Below are 25,118 nucleotides of genomic sequence, written 5' to 3' on the forward strand. Positions count from 1 at the left end.
GCTTTTATCCTCCTCAAACAAAACCGCCACCCAGACGACACACACACACGCACACGCACACGCTCTCCCTCTCTCTCTCTCACACACACACACACACACACACACACACACACACACACACACACACACACACACACACACACACACACACACACACACACACACACACACACACACACACACACACACACACTGCTCGCCCGCCCCTCAGCTCTCCCTGTAGCTGCGGCGCTGTGAATAAGGCGGACGCGGACAGATCTGCTCCTCACTCTCTGAGCCATTGGAAGGGACCGTCAAGTCATCATGAGCACACCTGGGTTTTTTTTGTTTTATATGCCACCGTTCCAAAGTTCCTGCATCGAACTACATGACAACCAGTTGTGTGAAGTAACAATCATGAAATGCTCAGCGATCACGACGAGCGCACGGAAATCAGTCGAGATGTGCTTTAATGAAAACGGGAACATTTTGAGTGATTGGGAGAATTCCAAGTGCAAACATTTGTGAACACAATAGGAGGAGGCAGTTTTAAAGAGCCTAAAATATAAACCATGACGCTTGGTTTACTCTTTAATGGTTAAGCACACACAACTAAGCGTGATCGTAATACAAAACTGTTTTAGAAATGAAGTCTGATGATGTTGCACACTTGATATTCATTCTCAAAAACCACATTCAATTAGACATTCGAGGCAACAACGGTCAAAGCCATCCCATGTGTGTTCATCACGCCCTGACTGATTATCACTGCACTGGTAATGTTCTTAGAGAATTCCAGTAGATTCATCCATGAAACTGGTTATAATGGAGCTCAACGCAGAAATAAGTCGGTGACCCCAGGCTTTTGAACGGTAGTGTATGTCGTGGTGCAACTGCCTGCTATCCAGTCACACTGAATAAAACAATCTTTGCTGGGTTATGTATCATCATTTATTAAGAGCTATCAATGAAGTCAGTACTAACGCATAAAACTAACAAGACTCCGTAAAAGTAAGAGACCTGTTCCTCGGTGTTGGTCTGTGTGCAAGTGTAGTGCTGTGGACCGGCTCGTTGCGGAGCGTTGCCAAAAATAAAAAAGTGTCAGTCAGTCAGTCAGTCAGTCAGTCAGTCTGCTCAATGGTTCACACGGTTGATGGTCTCGGCGTTGGCGTAGCGCCGCAGCTGGGATGGAGAGGGCGACGTCTGAGGCCCCTGCTGCGGCTGGAGGTGCTGAGGAGGGAGCGGAGGGTGAGCACGGGCCTCCCGGCGGGAGTGACGAGGTGAGTGTGGTCGTTCAGCGGAAGCGGAAGCAGAATCAGCCACTGCAGCGGCAGCGGCAGCAGCAGCAGCAGCAGCAGCAGCAGCTCCGGCTGTTCTTTTGGGAGTGTTGTTGAGGATGTCCAGGCTGCGGCGGCTTGAGGAGATGACGTCGGCGATGAACTTGGTGCAGTCGGCGCAGATGTCGCGCAGCGTGCAGCCGTGCGCGTACAGGTGGGGGAACTCCTCCTCCACCGAGCGGCGGGACAAGCTGCGCAGCGACCTGCAGCGTGGCACAGGGTCGGGAATTATTCTAGTATTCTGCAGAGGAGTCATACATGTACAATAACGACTTCAACAGCTAATTTAACTTTAATATACTTTAATTTAGTCGGGATTTCTTATGGTTTCTGCCAGTGTGACAAATACATATGTATGTGCACAAAAATATTATTCACAATTCTTTTTGCCAAGTGGACCAAACCGGTCCTGTGTGTAACAATCAGGGACCTCCCCGAATACTAACCACTGGTTTCTGCACCACCACACTTATATGACAGGCCAACTGGAACACATGGAGCTTATCACAAAAAATTGTTTGGTTTTGGTTTGTTCGTGGTTTTACTTTTAAGTTCTCCAAAATCTACTGTGTCAAAAATATATAGATAACAGTTTTAAGGAGTGCAAGATTGTTGCATCACTTCTGGTATGTGTCTCTATGTGAGTGATGAGCTGCTGTTCTCTGAGCTGGAGTTGGTAAAACAAAACAAAAAATTCCTTCTGCTTTGGAGAATTTCATAAACTACAGGAAAGTTTGAGGACGGGACAGCAGGCGCCGCAGGTTCGAGGCTATAATATAAAAATCACCATATCTAAGTCCCTTCCATCACTCGCTGTGGTCGGGATTTGAAGTGCAGACCCAAGCCGAGCGCTGCTGGAAAACCGTTGTCAGCATTTAGATGAGATTAAAGGTTACGAAGAAGAATCCAATTGACAGAAAGAGTTCTCTTTTTCTCCTTTAAAGCGCCCTCTGATGCCCACTTTCACATTCTTAGTTTTCATCTCACATTCTAGTAGAGCAGCGTTACACAATTCATGAAGCAGAGAAAAAAAGAAAACTCGATAGTCTTCTGCCCCAGGCTGTGAATTAACATTAGCCCAGTTTAAATTGCTGCAAACCATTGAAAAGTTTGAGAAACAAAATCAACTAAGCAAGAAGAGACCATCCAGTGAAGTCATTTTAGCCGCGTTCAGATTGCCAGACAAAATCCGATTTCCAGCCCATCCATATTGAAACCGGGTGGCTCTTTTGTCGTCTGAACAGTCAATAATCACACGAAATCCCATTTTTGCAAAGCGGATTGAAAGCACCTTCCTTAGGTAGTCTGAACAGAGCCAGATCTCATTTGGACAGAGTCCTCGCTCTCACTCGTCGCGTCCGTCTTCACGCATGCACAATAAGCCAGGATATTAATGACGGCTGAGTAATTATTACATAATGGCTGCTTAGAGGCGCTCAAGGGAGGCACTCAGCTGATTATATAACAAAAGGAGGGTGGATGAGGGGGTCAGCGGCGGTGATTGGATTGCAGCAGAGGGCCTGCACCTGCTCAGGTGGGAGGAGGTTAGCAGTCAGTGTGTTAAGGAGGGCAGGGGGGTGAAGCTGGGGGACGGTGGGCGGGAGGGCAGAGGTACTTAAGAAGACTTAACATGTTCTTTCTTTGCCATGTGTTCTTAGAGAGAGCATGCGTGCCTGTGTGTGTGTTATTGGATTGAAGCAGTGCGACTGGCTGGCTGAGAGGTAACCGTGTCACAACAGAGGTCAAATGAAAATATCCCACCATCAACGTCGGCACTGCACTTTGCAAACGGCAACTCAACTCAACGAGGGGAAGATACAGGGGAAGAACAGCATCCCGAGCAAATAAATGTTTGCTATTACGATTAGAGACGCACCGATATCCGGGTTGAGTACTCGACTTGTGAAATACGTACTGGTATCGCGACACCGATACCAGTTGTATATGTATGTATGTGACAGTATTTTGTCAAATTTGCACTGCAGTGAAACCTATTCTAGAAAGACATGCTCAGGAATGTTGTTCAAAAAACAGAACATCCGTAGTATAAAGTACTCAGTATCGGTATCAATGAGTACTGAACTTTTAAGTACCTGTACTCTACTCCTGTAAAAATCAGTGTATCCCTAATTACAATTTTATCAGTCTGTTTACTTATTTGATGGTTGATACTATTGATTATAATTTAGTTTTGAAAAAAAAAAAAACAACAACAAATTTTTTTTTGGTCCTTGAATAACACTCGTGGACTTGATGCTGGTTTGAAACGATTATGAGAATTTTTTTTCTAAAGTCTCAACTCCTTGGCCATGTCTGTCCTGTGTGACAGGACATTTGTCATCCACGGTCAGCCAATTTTCTAGTGTTTTATATCTGCCAATTTTCTAGTGTTTTCCTCCTGTTAAATACCAAAAAAAGAGATGATAATAATAAAATCCCAAAAGTTTTCCGTCATACGAGGTGGCTGAGGACACGCGTGTTCCAGATCCCCGTTGTGAAGCCGGCTATTATGAACTCACGGTTGGCTCTGTGGACAAGCAGACTCACTTATAGACTTGGCTTTTGTGTCCCTGGCTCTTTGGAGTGCTGTGGAAGCCCACAGTGTACACAGGAATGTGAGCCATCTTCTTGGAGGGAATCTTCATCTGCGGCACACACACAATCAGAGAGGGGGAGAGAGGGGGAGAGAGAGAGAGAGAGAGGGAGAGAGAGAGAGACAACAACAGGGAAACAGTGAGGGACAAAAGTCGAGGAGCAGCAGCTCCTGGAAGGTGAGAAAACACAGCAGGTTCTGAAGACTTTCCTTTTCACAATCTGCAAGGACGACCATCCGCCAAGCACGACACAAACACACACACTGCCACGAAACTCGTACAAATCAAGAAGCTGTCACAAGCTCACACACACACACACACACACACACGCTCGGCGATAGACCACAGCAATGTTACACAAGACGACACCAAAAAAAATACACACACGTTTCAAAATTAAAAAAAAAAAAAAAAAGAAAATCACAAAACACACAGAGAAAAACACACAAAACAGCCTAGATGTCAAACCTAAAGAGCGCAGAACACACATCCGAGACGGGACGGGACTGAGGCAACGGATCAGAACCAACAAAGGAACAACAGAAGATTGACGTCAACAGAGATACCAGACACGTCAGCGGACGACTGATCAAACAGAGCGATTTGTATGAGATAAAGAAGCACAGAAGTCTAAAATAAGATTGTGCACAAATCAATATTAGGATAAAATTAAAGGCATGTGATGCTTTGCATTTATATATATATTTTTTTTTACCTTTGCGCTGCATGAACTGCAGACAGATCTGAAAAAAAATCAAGAGATTGTTTATCATAAACTGGGGATGCCATACATGTATACATGCAGAAGACTTATAATGTCTAGAGTGTCTAAATGTGTCTAGACTCTAGACACATTTGAGCAAAGGTCAAAGGATGAAACTAGGAGACTTGCACTTCTTTTCAATTTACTGACTAACTTGTGCTGAAACTAGGGATGTTAACAATTAATCGATTATTGATTAATTGTCGATTAAGAATTTAATCGATTAAATTAAATTAGTCACAGTTAATTGAACTTTTTTTTTACACGGGTAGTTAACATCATTATAACAGTGTAGTGGCAGGAAAGAATAATTAAAAATAAATAATGTGTTCCTTTCACATTTTTCATTGTGAAATTTAGGTTCCCAGGAAAAATCGGCGCTTATCAATTAATCGTTAATCGATCAATGAGGTCAATCAACTAACGATTAATGAGTTAATCGATAATTTGCATCCCCAGCTAAAACCGAATGAGAAACTTCTCCTCACCTTTTGCACAGGAGACAGGTGGCGGGCCACGAGAAGAGAGGAAACCTCACCCTGCAGCAGCAGCAAATCTGAAACAAACGCACACTCAATTCTTGGACTAAACGCACACAAACAGCGCAGAGGTCGATTCCTCGAGAAAACTTGATCATGCGTTTATACTTTGCCCTTCTTCAGGTTACTGTAGAGCTCCTTGCTCTGAAGGAACTTCTCCATCTCTGCCTTGACCAACACCCGGCGCACGTTGATGACCTCGTCCACTGTCAAGGCGAGGCTCTCCACCGGGTGGCTGAACTCCTCCTGAACACAACCAGAAGAGCCCCAGGAGAGAATTCTCATCGTTGCATCATCATCGGGCTGATTCAGGGCTTCAAAATGCAGCTGTGCTTGTGCATTTTAACCATCCAGGCTACAGAGACATTTTACACCGGGTAATAACTTTGATCAAAGCAAAGCCTTGAAACAAATGAAACTACGTGTGGTTTCATGTGCAGTCGTCGTTTCTCTTCCAGTCCTTTTAAGGCGAAATGATGGTTATCACACTGCAGAGGAAAACATGGCGGGCTGGACGGAACACTGAATCGTCTTTCACTCTGATGCAAAACCCAGATTTTTCTGTGACGCTACAAAATGCAATTGTAAAGACAGAGCTAAAAACCCCCGGTGAGTGATCGGCTGAGATAGATTCTCCTCTAATTGTTCCTGTTCATATCACGGGCTACCAGTTTGCTACACTCTCCTGAAATAACAAACTCTCTCAGTTATATATTATTATTAGCGACGCTCATCAACGTGAAGACACTTATTAAGTTAATGAGTTCTCAATAATTGACAATAATGCCTGAACAAGGTTGGATAAAATGTAATTTTAGACACAGCCTAACGAGTTGTGCTATTACTCAAACAGGCCTGCGGGCGACTCATGTGGTCCTTGTGGGCTACCTGGTGCCAACGGGGGTCACCACATTGGTGACCCCTGTTCTATACTTTCTTCCTACAGCACTCACGGTTGCAGGCTTTTTATTAAAGTAAAGCAATGTAATATAAATGCATTCAGGGGGCAGCGACTTTGTCATGACATGAGTCGGTTAACGACTCCATCTCTATCCGACTCTGGCCAAGTCGGTTGAGTCACTGACCATCCACTGGTGATGGTCCCCGCTCCTGGACCAAGAGAAGACTCCCTCGGTGGCCTCGTCGACCGAGCTGAGAGACAGGCAGGCCGGAGAGGAAGGCGCCCAGCCGTGAGCCGGGAAGGACGCTGGTGGCGAGTCAGAGAGAGGAAAAATTTGATTTTTAATTTTGTTTTTTATTTATCAGAAACCTAACCTAACAAGGACGGGTGAATAAGAAGCGGCAAAATTTGTTAAACAAGTTTGTGAATAAAATTTGAGCTTTTATGCCCTCTCTCCAATTCAGTTCCACCTCAGATCTCAACACCTCCGGGTGCAGCCCAACCGCCTCGACACGCTCATGTATTATTCATCAGATTTCAGCGGAGTGATTCAACCCTGCTGGCACGTCTGCTCGGCCGAGGTCCCAGTGAAAAGCCTCCTGTGGCGTCCACACAGTCAATCAGAAGGTGGGAGGCAGTAAAAAAAAAAAAAGACACCACATGCACGCACACACACAAACAAAAGGGTAGGTGTCAATTTGGCGCTAATGGAAAACAAACAGGCTGGTAAACATCATCAGTACATACAATTTGGATAAGCTGTCGATGACAGCCGGGGGGGCTTACAGGCGGCTTTACGCTCTTCATATCTGTGCGGAGCTGCCAGATCCCCCCTGTTGGCAAAGCTGCGTAACTGCATCATAAGTCCCAATAAATCAGAATTTGGAGGTTTATCCCCGTCTGAGGCTGCTGGTGGCGGCAGAGTGGATCAGCTTGCAGCCACCTCGACCCCGCTGAAGGGATTGGAGTGGAGGCAATGTTTTTTTTTTTTTTTCCAGACAATCGACTCTAAATATGGACGGTAGTGCCGCTTAATGCACGAGTCATTCAGATAACGTCCTCAGGCTCGCTTGCACGCGGCACACGATTCAAAGCCATTAGCCTCTGGCCTCCTGTACTCTGACTGGCGCTATCGGCGCATCTTTGTATTTGATTAGGATCCATCAGCAGCTCCTCTGTGTGTTGTGAGCCTGCCGACTGCCCATGCAGGGCCGGCTCGGCACTCAGAGCGAGGCTACACAACTGCATAACTTTCATGTGTCTCAGGTTGGATCACAAAAAGAGGGAAAAATGTCGTAAAAAACATTGCCTGTGTTTTTAATGTTGCTCTAAGATGGGAACAAAAACCTCTTGAAAATCATTTTTACATTCAACTCATTGCTCTAAAATGCACTCTGTGAAGAGATGGTGCTTGAATTGCAATAGATGTGAGGCTCGACTTTGTACTTCATCACCACTTTCACTTCATGCCTCAGGCTGGAAGAGAGGGGCCTTCCAGTCAAGAAGTTTGAAAATGAGGACCAGAATAGACGGTGCTGTTTGCCTAACTGGCACGCTGTCTCCCCCTGTGGGAGGAGAGTGAAGAGTGCAACAGTAATCTGGGCGCAGAGGGCCAGGACCGTGCAGGTTTTCATGGCAAACAAACTCTACAGCAGTTGAGATCATCAATTATCGTCCCGCCAGGCGTAAAGAACTCGGGCTACTGCGGTGTTTGGCAGGGATCTGTGCGGTAGCGGCTAACGGCGCTAACACCGGGTTCTGAGCACACACAAAAAAAGAGTCTCTGACTACCGACCTCTGTAATGCGGTGGTGGCCGGGCCCCAGACAGGGTCCTGGATCGAGGCCTCTCGCCCCGCAGCCTGGCAGCTCCGTCCAGCTGGGCTGACTCGGAGAAGGAGGGAAGCATCTCCCCTCGCAGCAGAGCCAGGTCGTGCTCCGAGAAGGAACGGTCTCTTTTCAGCGGTGTGGGGGAGCTCTCTGCCCTCCTCAGCTCGCTGCCTTCAGGAGACTCCTCTTCCTGCGAGTGGGCGAGTGGGGGAAGCCGGTGAAGAGGACGTGGAGGGTGAGGAGACGTTCAAGTACCGCAGAGGAAGAAGAGGGAGAAGAGAGCAAATTGGAGCGGAAAATTTGGTTACCAAGAAGGTGGAAGAATTAATTTATTCAGGCTGCTGCTGCTGTTTACAGCCTTCTCTGAATTTGCTGGTTTGTCCTGGTTGCGTCTAGTTCCTCTTGAAATGATGCCAATTAGTGGGGTCGTACTCTGACTGGCCTAAAACAAGGTAGATCAGAGCTTTTTAAGATGGATCTGAGGCAGGCATGGGCAAACTATGGCCCGGGGTCCATATGCGGCCCATTAAGCTTTTTAATCCAGCCCGCCGGACTTGAAGAAATAACGTCAATAGTAAGTCAGTAATAAAATCTAAATGTTTTCATTATATTGTTATGAAATGTATTTAATTATATAATGATTTATATCAGAAAATATAATGAAATAATTGTCATAATTAATTATTCATAATATCACTAATATAATATAAATTTAATTGATTATTTAATTAAAATAATTGTTGAAAAGATTATGCATTTCATTTTTTTCAGTGTTTTAAGTGGTGATGTCCGATATTGACTTTTTTAACCGATATATGATATCCCGATATTGTCCAACTCCTAATTTCCGATACCGATATCAACTGATACCAAGAAATCGGTTGATATTGTAAAACCAGGAAATTCGAGGAATAAATTCTTTGGCATGACTACTAAATTCAGGAATCATATTTTCATAATATTTTTTCCCAATACCAGAACCTTACGATATTAATTTTTAATGCCTTTATCGTCCGATAATCTCGGACTTCCCTAGCTTTAAGCATTTCAATAACGAGCTAAATACAGTGGGGCTACTCTACACATCCCATGATACATTTTTTTCTCCTATGAGGTGGGTCACCAAAACACTCCATCCATCTGCTGCTGCTCCGGCCCCTCTGTCAAATTTTAGAACCCACCGTGGCACCACCAGTGAAAAAGTTTGCCCACCCATGATCTGTGGGATTACACACTCTGCTGAATTTGGGTTGGGTTGAGTTGAGAGAATTTGCATGTCTAACAATTAAACTTGCCATTCCCTTGCAATATCGAACGGGTGTGTTTTGTCCTGCAGCCAGCTCCCAAGTACAGACCACTAATGAAGTGCACAGGGAAAACAGCTTGTCAAGTTTCACAAGCTGACGCAAAGGCGGGGGGAGAAGAAGAGGCCTGGTTTACCCCCACCAGAGGAGAATTTCTTCTACATTGTCTCATGCACAGGAGCAACCTTAACCTAATTCAGCCTGGAAACAAAAACATGTGCAGATAAGCAGCAGCGGCAGCAGCAACAATGCTCCCACTGACCACCGGTCCATGACCTCCGTGCTCAGGCTCCTGCGCCACTCACCTCAAATATATTCATCTCCTCCATTTCGGCCAGAGTGGGAGCCTTGAGCAGGACGCGCGGGCGGGAAGACAGGCGGGACCCGGGCTCCGACACCGACAGGTCAATGCAGGAAGTAGATTTGACGTTGCAAGGACAAGTTTCAGCCAGGCAGGGCAGAGATCCAAAGGCTGGGCGGAGGGGAAGGGAGCAAGAAAAACAGTCAGGAGCGCTGGGATCAGAAGGTGGAACTACCCACAGAAATCCTGGCCAGCATTTCGGTGGCTATTAAGAAATGTCACAATATTCTGACACATTAATTAGTAAAAAAAAAAAAAAAAAAAAAGCACAGATTGGTTTGGAACAAGCTGTACTTGCTCTGCAGTTTCTTCTACCACTTTTTGGTGCTTTCAGTGAGTCAAACACAAAGCAAAATTTACTTCAATGCAGCATAACAAACATTAGAGAGGAACAGAGTGAACGGAGAAGTCAGTATTAATATGAAACCAGCAATAAAGTTATTAGAGGTATGTTTTAGTGGTCTTATACAACACCAAGTGGTGTAATGTCCAAGGCAGCAATTCAAATATCAAAAGACGTTTTCATATGTATTTTGTCTTTTAGCAAGAGTGGCTCTGGTTTCAAAGAACCTTGCAACAGCAGCTTAACAAACCCACAATGTATGATTTTAGTTCTCCTTGTGTGTGCACACAAAATACACAAAGAAAAAAAACAAACAGCCGGAGACGACTCAGTAACATGGTTATCAGTGGCCGAGGCGCCGAATAACCTTGTTCTGTAAATAGCTGGTCAATACTGAATGAAATGCGATGCCTCCCTCACATGTACGGTAGCTCTGAGGAGGGGGGGAAAAACGCTCTTTGTTGCAAACTACTGCGCTGTGACACTGACAGTCCTGCAGTAGTTGGACGTCACCTTCAGTAGACCGTTTTTTTTTCCCTCTCAATTCAGCAAGAGAAAAACAAAAGACGGTGAAGGTCATTCATTCACTATAGAAACAAATCCATTATGCAACTGGGAGCAGCCAACAGATCACTACTTTCATTCACAGACAACATAATGCATCACCACAGAAACCAAACGCCTGCTGGAGCTTTTGACTCTACAGGGCAATACAGGTCAGGAGATGAATAACAAAACATATTAAGTGAACAAAACAAACAGTGAACAGTGAATAGCGAAATAAATGAACAAATAATAATCAAGAAGTAATTCAATTTTCAGGTTTAAAAAGTGACATTTCGTGATGGTCTTTATTGAAGATTATTATTGCAATTTTTTTTTTCCTTTCTTTTTTCCCTTTTTTTTCTTTTATTATTGCAATTTAATCAATAATTAAATTGCAGGTGCTGATTGTTTTCAGAATCTGAAAATAAATACAAACGAACAAAAGCAGGAGGTGTCAGTGAGAGTTTTCTTACGCCTGGCGGAAGGCAGAGCCACCGGCCGGAGCTTCCTCTCCTGCTTGATCCCAGCCAAGACCCGGTCGTGGAGGCACGGCTGCTGGGGAGGAGGAGGCGGGAGGCTGCGCTCTGAAACCTAACGAAGAAAAAAGAATTCAAACAGAATGCACCCTCCGGATGAGTGACAGCAGAACCATAAGCCTGAAATGAATCCGGATCCGCCTGCATCTCAACGTTTGCCGTGAGAACAGACTCTTCCCAGGGTTTCTGTAGCTACTGTGTATAGTTCTGCTCACACATCTCATTTAGCGGGATTCTCTCGCTAAAGCGAAAGCGACTCACAGGTTTAAGTGGAGGTCTTGACCTGATGAAGTCCAGAATCAGTTCGTGAGCGTTCCTCTTCACCCTAGTCGGAATGTCGCCACCAACCTGAGTTAGAGGGGAGACATTATAGTTAATGTAGCCGTGCAGCCGTCTGGAGATCGCAGACTGACTTTGGGGCATTTAACACCAGTAATGTGCAAGTGGATGAACTGCAACTCGAACAAAACGCTGTAGTGACAGACAGGTGATGTAAAGCCCCATATTGCACATGTTTAACTCTGTTAAAACACACATTTCAAATGTGTGTATGTTTTTGCTAATCGCAAATCAGTGTTTTTTTTCCTCTTTTGTGTACTCACCATCATGTACAAACTAGGGTTGTTAACAATCAATCGATTATCGATTAATTGTCGATTAACAATTGATTAAATTAAATGAGTCGCAATTACTCAAACATTTTTTACAAAAATTGAATTGAATTGAAAAATTGTGACCCATTAGAAGTAAACTTAATGTCAGAGGATAAATGTTTAGGGTGTTTTTACTGTTCTTTAATGTAAAAAACGGGTCACATTGGACCCTCAACATTATTTTAGGGTTAAATAATGTGTTCTTCACACATTTTTCATTGTGAAATTTAGCTTCTCAGGAAAAAACGCTGCTTATCAATTAATCATTCGATCGATAAGGTCAATAAACTAACAATTAATGAATTAATCGATCATTTGCATCCATAGTACAAACTATTCACAAGAAAATTTTGCTTGACATGTCTGACCAGCCAGTTTTCAAAATTGTCCCCTTCTGGTTGTGTGATGTGTACATTGTGTGAAGCTGGCAATCAGAGCATTCTTAGTAAAAACCGGACGTTTGAAATCAGTAAAAGCAAACAAACAGCTAAAAAAAAAAAAAAGGCACTAAATTGTTGTTCCGTCATGATTATTCTTGCGACCATTTGCCGCCTTTCTTGTGTCGACTTTGTGGAAAGCACAAAAGAAATCAGTGTGTGAGCCGGGTGTATCTTCAGAGTGGACCGGCGGTTCCCCCGGAGCCGGCGCGGAACAGCAGAGTTGGGTGCTGATTTCAACTGCTGCCAGAACAGCAGAAGGCTGATAGAAGCCTTCATTAATATTTGTGCTCCGAGGCTGAATTATGCATCTGGAGAAAAGCCTGGAGGTGGCTGCCGTGTGCGTGCCTGGCTCGCAGCATTTTCCCTATCGTGACAAAGGCTGCACAGTCCAGTTCTTTTTTTTTTTTCTCAGGGGGTCAGCATTTCAAATGCAAATACTCAAATGACTCAGATGTGGGCAACACACCTTTCAACTATTTCTACGCAAATATTAGGGGAAGTCGAAAATCCCAATATTTCTTGGATCCTTTTTTATCCACAGACATAAAACGTGAAGTTGACAGGTTTTGTCGTAATCGAGGGAAAATGCTTAATATTGCATGTTTGGAAGAAGGAGGAGGTTTGAGATTTCGGAAATTTCTTGTTGCACATTTTATTTGAAAGATTTTATTTCCTCCTATTTTATTTTAGACTGCGGCACCTCAAGTCAAATATGCCTTAGATTCAGATGTTCAAGCACTGGGGTGGGCAAACGTTTTGACTGGAGTGTTTTGGTGAGCCATATATAATGGGATGTGTAGAAACTGTGCTCTGGTGTCTATTGAAATGTGTGCAAAATGTCCTTCAAAACCCGTCGTGATCTGGTCTCTGGTCCCTCACCATGACTTTGCGCAGCTGGAACTTGCGAGCGCGTATGTCCTGCATCAGCATCTCGAAGGGCGTGAGGCTGAACTCGGTGGGCAGCGGGTTGAAGGGCTGCTCCTGCACCTTCTTCAGCTTTACGCCCTGCCTCAGCTCCTTCATCAGCTGCACCCACAGCCGCGCCTGCAAACAGACAGCGGCCGAGGCGGCGCACGTCACAAACACAACGGCGCTGTTGCACCTCCTCCCCTGAAGGAGGGGGGAAAACACACACAGTCGGTGTCGTCCAGACTCACCCAGTCTCTGTGTTTCAGGGCGTCCAGCTCAGACGTGGACCTGTCCTCCGGGGACTCCTCGGTGGAGATCTTCTTCAGCATCTGGCCATGAAAACAATTTGGGTGTTCTCATTAGTGGGACTGCAATCTGCGATTTACAGTTTAGAGCAGGGGTGGGCAAACTTTTTGACTGGTGGGCCACAGTGGGTTCTAAAACCTCTAAAACAGAGGAGCCTATAAATATGTATGAGGGATATGTAGAAAATACATCATGTAGCTTTAATGTCAATTGAAAATGAACCCAAGCAAAGTTACAACAAAATCTGTGTCTTTGAAGACCCACGGTATTTAGCTCTTTATTTAAATGACTCTTAAAAAAAATGGATGAAATACAGCTGTTTTATAATTTACTGACTACTAATATAATTTCTTCAAGTTCAAGCCAGATTAAAAAGCTTAACGGGCCGTGTATGGCCCCCAGGTCGTAGTTTGCCAAGCCTGGTTTAGAGTCTCCTTCCTTTCGTGGTCTTTAAATGCATCGCGCAATCTAAACACCTATGGAAGTGTTTCTGAGGCGTCCAAAAATATTTCTTTTGGCTAACAGTAGCTAAAACCTGAACCCCCAAACAAATATTCTTCAATGAAGGACAGAGGAAAACAAAATCAACCCAACTGAGGTGAGGATACTTCCTGGATACAAGTCATTCTGATAGACAATTTTCCTTTTATATTAACTCTGTCTGACCCTGCGGCTGTGTTTCACGGCTGCGTGACATAACAAGCAGCCGTGGTGCTCAGACAGTCTTGCGTCATCTGAAAATAAATAACGAACAAACAACAGGAGCATCCTGCAATGGCCCAGCCAAATCATTAGGCCATGCAGCTCTGGCTTCAGTCTGCGCCGACGGTCTACAACGGAAAGTTCGTCTCCAGCAACAACAAAAAAAGTGACTCCCTCCACCTCCTCCCACACACACGCACACTCTTGGTTTTAATGGTGGCGCGCTCCCACAGTGAGTCACCAATCATCGCAGCAGCAGGCTTGAAACTCTGTGTCATCATCAGCTCAGTTTGTTGTTCTATGTTTGTTCAAATTAATTTCTCATATTTATCTTTTTTTTTTTTTTTAAAGATTTTAGTTGGCTTTATAAAGGCTTTCATGCCTTCGTAATAGCAGTAAAAGACACATGAAGGACATTTTGCAGAGTGGATTTATAAATAGTGGCAATACATTGAGGGTGTGGTGCCAAACCAACCTTCAACTGCAGCCAATTAGTTCATCAACCGTATTTAAGCTTCAGGCTCGACCACTTAAAGTTACAGTAATTTTGTGGCTGTTTTACCGCAGCGTCCTTTGACTTCCTGTGGGACTTTTTCGAGCTGCATATGTGAAACCGTCCACTGAGGCTCCCACCTGAGCTACACCTCAGTGGTTCTGCTGCTGCTGCTCGGTCAGACGACAAGAGATATATTTGGATAAACACAAGTCTCCTGGCGTCGCGCCAAGGGAAGCCACGGAGGCGGCGGCGGCGGCGGCGGCGGCTTCGCTCATTTAATGCTCCCTGCTCGCTGTGTGTAAACAGGAATATTGATGCAGGAAATTCAAATTCAGAGGGTGCACACGCAGTGAGGTGCAGGCCACGGGAGGCGGGAGAAGAGCCCACTGCCAAAAATGGAAGCAGGTCACGCATATATTTCGTCAGTGGCGGGCCGTCAGGGCCAGCTAGGCCTTCTCTGCTGAGAAAAGTACTTTCCTGTAAATATGAGCGTTAGAAACAACAAACATCACTTCCCCTCCACTCCACAAGGTGGTTCCAGTTCATCCTGAAAATCACTACCTCCCCTATAAATCTAGTTATTCTCCATAGTTTGTTTTGTTCACATTACATAATAGCCACTTGGTTGCGTTGCTTCCATTGTTGTGTATGAGGGTGGAATTTGTAGAACCAACACAGCGGGCCTCTGTCTGCTGGTAGTGAACGGAACACAGTTGGTTGCGATAGCCAATCAGACAAAAGCATCTTGTGATTGGACAAGCCCTGAGAACCTTACAGACATAACTCAACCCAGAGATCGGGTTGTCGAAAGAGAAAATGTAAATAACGTGGCGCAGCTTGATAGTTCAAAAGTTTGTTTTGTCGTCGTCTCGTTGGTCTCTCATACGATTCGGTGACAATGCGCAGTTTATTGGACAAGTTTGGACTAGGGTTTAAGCTAATGGTGGACTTAGTAAAACTTTGTTGAGAAATCTCTTAAATTCAAAGAGTATCAATGGCCTTAGTTACTCTAAGTGTGATTCTTTATGGATTCTCGAGCCGTAGTGTCATATTGAGGATCTTATGAGGTCTATCAATTGAGGGTGGACTAAATATGACATCACTAAATATGACCCTCACCCACCCACCAAATGTTTTTAGCTGCGGCTGAACGAACCTCCTTGGCGTCCCTGATTTTGGTGAGGAAGGTCTGCAGCTCCAGGGTCTCCACCAGCAGGGCCCGGCACACCGCCTGGTAGTGCTCCGGAGCCAGGCTGGGGTTGGCCAGACGGGAAGCGCACAGCGCCATCACCTGGCGGAAAGTGCACACCGGCTTTACCGCCGCCACCTCCTGGTCGTCCTGCTCCCCCGCTTCCTCTTCCTCCTCCTCTTCCTCCTGGCCGCTGTAGCCCTCATCTGTCGTGGCGTTCCCAACGCCGCCGCCATGGTCGCCGCCCACCATGCGCTCGATGAGGCGCTCCAACTGCGGGCTGAGCTCGCGCTCCTCGCTGTCATCCAGCCCCCAGTCCAGGGCCCGGTAGATGGCCACGCCCAGAGACTGGACCAGCTGGGGGAGGGCGCACAAGTTGTCAAAATAATCCTATTTGGTAAAACGGTTTAAAAAAGTAGGTCTAAAAACAGGATTTAACCATTTGAATTCATGCTCAGGTTTAGGGATGCACAAATACCACTTATTACAGAACATGCAGAGTACAAGTACTTGCATTTCAGTACTCACTGACACCGAAAACTTAATATGGCCATGACACATTACAGAATTACTTTGATTTTTTTTTCTGTTCTGTTATTTCCATCCTGTTATTCCAGAACATGGGGGGACTGTCACAAGTCATATGCATACATATGCAACTGGTATCGGTGAGGTGGTATCGGCACATGTTTTACGAGTACAGTACTCAACCTCGGTATCGGTGCATCCCTTATTGTAATAACATTTATTTGCTAAGGATGCTGTTCTTAGTACTCAACCCCAGTATCGGTACCGATACCGGATACTGGTATCGACACCGATACCGGATACTGTTATTGGCACCATACTTTCCACTACATCCAAAACTAATGTTCTACTGTTGGAAAGATGTATTTTTGGCTAACAAATCATATGTAATGACTACTGAAAAACGGGGGAAAATAAAGTCCCACCTGACGTTCACTGGCATGTGGAAGCGGAAGCTCGTCACCTGAAGATACGGCCGAGGTGTCACACAAGCCATCAGGACCTGAGACACACAGGAGTTTGGTAAAAAGGCAGCGTTTCGTTTGGTTCAAACAACATGCTGAACTCATGCAATTTGTTCCCTTATTCCTGTGTTTTTAAAAGATGTAAAAGACGGTTGAACCTGTCAATTGTGGAGCAGGTGCTGATGAGTTGACACGTGATGGAAGAAAAACAATTTTTGTTAAGATCAAGTTACGTTTTCAGGATCTAAACTCCATCGCATTTCAAGTTTCAATTCCGTTGAAGGAAACTTCCTTCAAAGATTTATTATGTTCTTTTTAATAAGGAATTATTCATTTATAATTTATGCCAGTGGAATTTTTTTCTACCTTCTTACTTTCAGTCAAATGTGGGAACAGTCGAACTTCTGAATGCTCTGCTGATCAAAGGTGGCTGATTCTTTTTCCCTCCCTCCCACTGATCAAATGTTCTTTGTGTTGAGATTGTTGTCCCATGAATGCAAAACAATATCAAATGGCATCAGACGGTCTTCTTGCTGCGCGCTATTTGCTGCAAAGGGGTTGTTAGTTCCAACCTCTCTCTGTAATTCAGCTTTGGACAGTTTGGGTGATTTGTTTCTCAGAATGCAAAGTGTTTTATTCTGGGAATGGCCGTCCTATTTTCCCACTCTTTAATTACATTGCTTCAGATTCGGCAACCCTCTGAAAAGTTAGCCGTTTGACACTTAAAACTTAAATCCCTGTTTAAATTGGAATAAGTTTAACTTTTTATTTATCATTTTGGAACTGTAGCATGCACAGCACAGAGACCTTGCAACAAGGACTTGCAGCACCGCTTTGTAAATGCAAATACTTTAGAATAGGCACAAAGTTTATTCTTTATAAAAGAAATTTAGTTTTGTTTTTGGCAGATTTTCCTCAGAAATGTTATGTTGGATTTTTCTTGTAAAATTCAAACACTATTTTGTGTCAATAGCAAATCAGAGAACTTCTTTGCAATATAATAACTGACCCAACCAGTTGGATCATACATGTAATGAACATATGTTCAAAAATCAAGTCCTGGCCATGTAGCACAGATTGGTAGTGTGTGTGTGTGTGTGTGTGTGTGTGTGTGTGTGTGTGTGTAGCTCTAAAAAAAAAAAAAAAAACATTTTCTACAAAGACGAGCAAATGTTTGTCCACACAACGGCGGCATCATTGAGAGCCAATACGAGAGTGACGTCACCTAAACAGACTCTCAGGTTGCAGCAGTCGCCGCTAAAAGGGAGAAACACTCAGATGCGGCATGGCGTCACGGGAGCTAAGAGCACTGACCAGCTGCGGCAGGTCTGAAAAGGTTAAAAGGCTTTTTGCTCCCTGCTCAGATGTCGGTGACGAGACCCGAGGGGCCCGAAACCCCCTCAATCAGCAGGTCTCGCTGCGGAGAAACAGGAGGAGGGGCCGCAGCTGAGACACACACACACACACTGACACAGACACACACAGATACTGACACAGACTGACACACACAGACACACACGGGCACACACTGACACAGACAGACACACACAGATACTGACACAGACTGACACACACAGACACACACTGACACAGACAGACACACACAGATACTGACACACACAGACACACACGGGCACACACTGACACAGACAGACACACACAGATACTGACACAGACTGACACACACAGACACATACAGACACACACTGACACAGACAGACACACACTGACACATACAGACACACACACTGACACAGACAGACACACACTGACACATACAGACACACACACTGATAGACACAGACACACACACACACAAACAGACACACAGACACTGACAGACACAGACACACTCACTGAGATATACACACACACACACACACACACACACACACACACACACTGACACAGACAGACAGACACAGATACTGACACAGACTGACACACACAGACACACACTGACACAGACAGACACACACAGATACTGACACAGACTGACACACACAGGCACAAACAGACACAGACACTGACACAGACTGACACACACATACACATACAGACACACACTGACACATACAGACACAGACACACACACGCAAACAGACACACAGACACTGACAGACACAGACACACTCACTGAGATATACACACACACACACACACACACACACACACACTGACATTCACAGATGCACACAGACACACACTTATACACACAGACACACATAGATCAGGGAGGAGAGAAGCAGATGAAAGGAGGAGGCAGAGGAGAGGAAGAGTCAGTGATGGAGGCTGTGTCAGCCCCTTGCAGGCCCCTCACCTGTCAACCACAAAGTGCTGAGAGCAACACTCGGCACTCGGACCGACGCTGCATCAACACGTTCACCCAGAACATGACACCGGTCAGTCGAGCCTGCGACTAAAGGCCGGAGCCGACGCAGCGATGAAATGAGAGCGGCCTGCAAAACCTGCCGCGCAGGTTGGAATAAATGCACGCCTGTGGCCCGGGGTAAGGAGAGCTGCGATATCTCCACCCGGTTCCCACCGTTCAGGGTCAGCGGACGACAAAAGAGTGAATGACAAAAGGCTCAAGAGCACAGAGACGGCAAAGTAACCCACTTAAAGGTAGAGTCTGCTTGTATGGAGGCCAAACTTTTAGGCTTCTGTCAAACAATTACATTTTCAGGGACAGTTCAGTTAGAAATGAATGATAAACGTCTTTCCATTAAATCAAAGGTAAATGTGAGGCAACCTTTGGCCATGTCGATGAAAAGAAAGTGCTGTATTTCAAACAAAATGTGTCATTACTTTGTAATTACTATGTAATAGGAATGATGTGTTCAAATGCCTGAAGTTAAACTGATCTTTAATGCACAAGTAGTTCTTCAAGCTGAAGATACAGTTGACCTGGTTCCATCACAACATCACCAGCGAGAAAGAGACAATGAAGCATCTGATGTGGAATATTTTACGGTAAACTCTCTCTGGATATTTCTTCAACTTCCACCTAGGCTTTGGAAAATAACCATTATGAACCAAGACGCTGGTCATGGTAATGAAACTTCTCGTAACTTTTTGCTGAAACGTGAAAAGAATTGACAAAAAAACCCATCACAGCTAAAAAAAAAAAAAAAAAAAAAAGCAGAGGACAGTGAGAGCAGAATGATGAGCAGAGCCTGTTTGAAGCTGCCAGGAATGAGTTCGACCCGATGGCTCCTCTCGCTCAGAAGATGAAGAATCCACACAAGTTACTTTTGTTCACGTCAGGAAAATCCGTCCAGTGTGAGGGGAAGCACACACAAAGATGCAAGATACAGCAGACACACACACACTTTGCCATCCAATGTGTTGCCATGGTAATGAGGTCTGCGAGACCAAATTTAAAGAAGGCACAAAGTGACAGCGAGGCAGCCGGGAGCAGGAAACAGAAGACGGTCGGTCGGCAGGGAGGGAAGAAAGACATGTGGAGGAGAAGCTCCTCCTGGAGAGTGACGACATACCGGCCTGGAGCGGCAACTAAACCTTCACCCGGTTGGAGAAATCACGGGTGACCTTTGCACGTCTTCTTCAAGATTGCCGGTGTGTGTGTGCAGCGGCAGGGCCGCAGTCACGACAAAAAAGAACGTTTTCAAGTTGAGTCGTTCAGACCGTTGAGCACCCACAAACGTTGTGTTGAAAAGTTATTGTTTTACACTTTTAATTTGTCTTTGACAAGCTCAAATAAAGTCCAAGGAATAAAGCAAGCTTGTAGTTTAAACATAATATATTTATATAATTAAAATTTAAAAAAAAACACCGCTAGCAAATGATAGAGAGAGAGAGAGAGAAAGAGAGCAGGAAGAACCATAAACTACAATGAGAATGATAATAATACGAATAACGATAAATACACACACAATAAAATATATTGTAATGAGTCTCGTCTTTATAGAATGTGCACTCCTCTGTTTGGTACGTGTATTTACGGTGCATCTTTTCATCTTAAAGGAGGAAGTCGGGCAGAGTCTTGCAGTCTGGATCAGACCAACAGGAGCATCGTAACATCAGTCTGCTGAGGAGCGACAGCTACTTTACAAAGGTTTTGTTTTGGATCTTCTGGATGGAGCGATTCAGGTGTGGACTCTTGACTCCCTGCTGGCCTTGTGCTTCAGCCCTGCACTGTTGCTCTGTCAATGTGTAAAAAAAAAAAAATCTCCGAGTCCAAACTGAGGAAGATGCTCAACACTCCTGCTTCATCTCCTCAGTTGTCTTGCGTTTCCTTTTTTTCCCGCTTTGCGACGCAGACGAGTCCTGAGCTGAGCACTCGGGGACGACGGCACGCCGGAGGAACGACGACAATCATCTTTTTAGTGGGACGCAATATGAATACCATGAGGCACGCCGAGTTATAAATACAACGCTCGCACCCTGTGTTGCGGCGTCCCTGAATCACAAAGTAGCGACGATGTTTGTTTGCGTGTTTGTTTGATTCAGCTTGATTCTGATCGCTGTGGCTACCAAACACAGTCAGGTGTCTCCTCCTTTCTGCTCCTTTCTCGACTCAACCGAAGGACGCCGACTGTCTAGACACTTGGCCGTCTTTTTTTCTTTTTCCTCCGTGAAGCAGTCATTCCATCTGCCGCGCCAAAACCACTGCAGTTGAGCAAGTCAATGGTTTTGGGGCTTTTTTTTAAGGCTCGGACGAAGGCTGGTAGAAAACATTTGGGTTGAAGAAAAACTAGATAAAGAAAAAGTCCAAACGTGACGTCTTTTGCCTCCTCTGCTTCTTGATGAGTGGACTCACATTGCAGCAGTTGTTTCGCCACAAAACATTATCAATATATCAGTGCAATTGTGTATTTTTCCTTGTGATTCGTGGAATTATTTGAGGATCATTTTTTTAACATTTGATCCTGAACTATGTGGAGTACAGTGTGTGATTCAATCAGGATTGTGACTGTTGCGTTGGAGGGCTGGAGCTCTGAAGTGGGAGCAGGTTTCAATACTCAAACAGCTGATGTCAGTGACGTCAATAAACACACACACACACACACACACACACACACACACACACACACACAATCCAATCATCATCATCATCAGAAAGTAAATAAGAGGTTTTTTTTGGAATAGGAGAATAACTGATGCTGATTCAATTTTCAAAATAGTAAAATAAAGTTATTTTGTGGACTGGATTTGTTTTTGTTTGGACTCTTTTGTTTGTTTGCACGGTGTAATCTCATTCTCATGACACGTCATGGACGTACACACAAAAAACAAAACAACTCATGTATCATTAACCTTGCACTTTTTCGGTTCCTTTTCTATGTTCCTTAAAAATGATCAATTTTTTAAAATAACCAAAAAAAATTAATTTCAGTACTCGGAAAAAAAAAAACACTTAACAGCGACCTTCACTGGGAGAATTATCATAAGCAGCTCCTGCGCAGCGCGTGGATTATTTAAATGCTCTGAAATCTCTGCGGACGCTCGGCGAGTCGGTCACGGAGGGAAATTCAGAGGGTGAAATCCGAGCGTCACGACTGACGAGGATGAAAACCTTTCCCGCATATCAACAGAAACTAAGGAACGTGTCACCTCGTTGCCAGGCAGCAGGCATCGAACGTCAGCTGGAGACTACCTGTAAAATTTACCGCCATGCTCCCAAAACAAAAGCTGTCACAAGACAAAACCAGCAGCGCTAAAGAGCAGGAAACTGAGCTAACAAGAGCCGAAACACTTCACAGCCCTGCCTATCCTTTCAATTGACCATGCAGGTGTGTTGATCTTCAAGGTCTGCAGTGACCGCCAACTGGGAGGTGAGGCAGAAATGCTACTGCAATAAAGTGTACTTCCAGAGGTTATTATTGTGATTTTCTAAGGCAAGTTTGACTTTTGAAAAAAAAACAAAAAAAAAACAAAATTTTCTTTTTAAACATGCATGCAAATGTCAATGTGTTTAATTTTAAAATTATTAGAATTCTGGAAAACAGAGGGATGTGAATGCTGTGCACAACGCCATTACTGTTACTACCAGTCAGACAAGGTAATAGACTGATTCATTGTCTATTAATTCTATTTTCATTGTCTATTAAGTCCTTATCTATGAGATAATAACTATTTTATCTCAGACATCTCACAGGTTTCCTGCCATTGGAAGCACATTTATCAGCAATCACTACCAGTGTTGTTGGGATTAGTAATCCAACTACTGATCACTAAATACTACTTAAAAGTAATCTAATTACTTTGTTAACTGTAATCAATTTCTTACTGCACATTACACAGAACATTCTCATGTACACCACTGGTGCCTTTTGCACAGCCGCATTTTACAGATAATAAGACATTTTTAGCTTGGAAAAGTAACGGACACATTACTTAGTAATTACTAAGTAATTATGACATAATTACCAGTTTTGCCACAGTAATCCCATTACATTACATTATTTCAAAGAGTAGTTTAATTCCAGTAGTGGATTACTTAGTAATAAATTACTCGCCAACATTGACCACTACATGGTCGGTCAATGTCTGGGGACACGATGCCCAGGGTGAGGAAAGTTCTGCCAAAATTCAAGATATGATGTCAGCTAGCATTACGAGATGCTGGATAAGAAGTGATACAAGTTTGTCAAAGCAGGTATAAAAGTAGATCATTTGCACAGGGATTTGCAATCCACATTAATCCGGATTCGTTTAACTATGAGGTAACACTGGGGACACGTTTCTTGAGGCCTGCTAGCAGAAAAGTACCTGACTGTTATAATGTGATTATGCAGGTACAGACCCGGGGAATCAACTAGAAGAATGCAGAGAAAGTATTGGGGGGGGGGGGGGGGTGGAGGAGGAGTAGGGGGCGGGGGCGGGGTGGGGGGGGGGGAGGTGCTATCCAGCCTTTGATGTCTCCAAAACAACCCGTGCAGAAGGGAACGCTCGGGTGAAGCTGCGCTCCATGAATAATTAATCATTAACGGGCAGAACACAAGTCATCCTGGCTGGCACCGGGAGTGCGACAAAAAATACACACTTATTATCTCCCAAGAGAGAGCGCAGTTGTAGATTTGCGCGAGATTTGCACATCGTCCTGATGACTCTGTGCATAGAATCATCAAGTTATTGCACGACCTGACTCCGTCTGCAACAGTCCCGTCTGCTGCTGCTGCGGCTGCTCCCTCCACCCCGACATCCAGGAGAGGAGCATCATGTTCCGGTATGAACCTCATTCCGTTCAGAGCGGCGGTCACTCCCAGCGGCGTTATTTCACCAGGAAATACATAGTGATGTGGTAACTTTCAAAGCAATATTTAACAAACATTCTCAAGAATCCGCGACTAAACAACAAAAAACAAACACCTGGTCAACGACAAGGTATGCAAGTGCATTTGTTTACCGCCTTCACTTCGATTTCACTTTGCATTTCTCGGCTGCCATTCATAGGCAATGTCAAACTGCCAGCGCCAACTTTATTTTTAGAGAGGGACAGCTCGGCCACCATACTTTTCGACTTTTTTTGGTTCGTATTTTGGGGAAGAGTGGTGGTGATGGTGGGATGGTGGGTGTTTACAGCGGAAGTTAGCGGACCTACCGTCGTCGTGCTGCTGCCGCAGCGACACGGTTCCGTCCCGGTGCAGGAGGATGGAGGAGGGCTCCTTTACCCGGCCGGCCGTGGCCGCCGGCGGGCGGGGCAGCCTCAGCCCGCTGCAGCACTGGTAGCACACCGCCCATGCCTGCTCCTCGTTGATGGGCTGCTCGTAGGACTTCAGCACCTCCTCCAGAGACAGTTCCCGGGGCTCGGCCAGGTCCCGCGGCTCGCCGCGTTCCGTACGGGCGGCTACCCGCCGCGGGTCCCCGTCCTCGGCGGCTCTGCTGGTGAATCTGGCCATGACTGCGACGGCGCGGAGCCCATCGTTCACTCGTCACTCGACGCCGAGGCCATGTGTGTCTGCGTGTTTGTGTGTCTGCGTGTGTGTTGCTGCCTGGTCCTCCTTCGACGCGCAACCGCTCTCCAACTTGCGCAGCTGCGGCCGATTACAATGATAGCGTGAAGGTAGATGGCAAAAACAGAACTTCCGGTGCACTCGCTCTAGAAAATAAAAGCATAGTGCATTTATTGCGCTTCGTTTAGACTAGCGCCAAAGTAAGATAGAAATGTTTAATAATACAATTACAAGAAAATGATTCTTACTGAAATAATAATGTTATTCCATATCATTTTACGAACTAACTGCTTCCTGATTGTGTTAATAATTCTGTTCTTTGCATTTAGGACTGGACTTTAAGTACACCAACTTCGTGTGTCTTTTAATTCTATGATTATTTATTGGCCAGGCTGCCTTAAAAAATTTACAAGTCAACTTAGTTGAGTACATATTGATTTATTTGGATGGATAGAGTGGTTCATAACAAAGAAGAAGAAGA

The 25,118-nt window shown here is 44.8% G+C and overlaps 1 protein-coding gene across 1 annotated transcript; it reads right to left on the reverse strand.

The window, feature by feature from the left end:
• Positions 1 to 57: 57 nt before the first annotated feature.
• spire2 (spire-type actin nucleation factor 2) lies at positions 58 to 24,747 on the reverse strand. Its single transcript, XM_076019282.1, has 15 exons — positions 24,286 to 24,747; positions 16,680 to 16,756; positions 15,694 to 16,083; positions 13,282 to 13,362; positions 13,004 to 13,168; positions 11,293 to 11,379; positions 10,969 to 11,086; positions 9,551 to 9,717; positions 7,909 to 8,131; positions 6,298 to 6,419; positions 5,321 to 5,458; positions 5,162 to 5,229; positions 4,626 to 4,653; positions 3,864 to 3,961; positions 58 to 1,519 (listed from the first exon to the last, which is right to left on the reverse strand). Exons 1-15 carry the CDS (start codon positions 24,581 to 24,583, stop codon positions 1,114 to 1,116), a joined length of 2,466 nt encoding a protein of 821 aa, XP_075875397.1. The 5' UTR covers positions 24,584 to 24,747; the 3' UTR covers positions 58 to 1,113.
• Positions 24,748 to 25,118: the final 371 nt, after the last annotated feature.

The sequence above is a fragment of the Nelusetta ayraudi genome, unplaced genomic scaffold (assembly GCF_046127955.1).
Source record: "Nelusetta ayraudi isolate G7.1 ecotype Tasmania unplaced genomic scaffold, CSIRO-AGI_Nayr_v1 ptg000009l, whole genome shotgun sequence".
Lineage (NCBI taxonomy): Eukaryota > Metazoa > Chordata > Actinopteri > Tetraodontiformes > Monacanthidae > Nelusetta > Nelusetta ayraudi.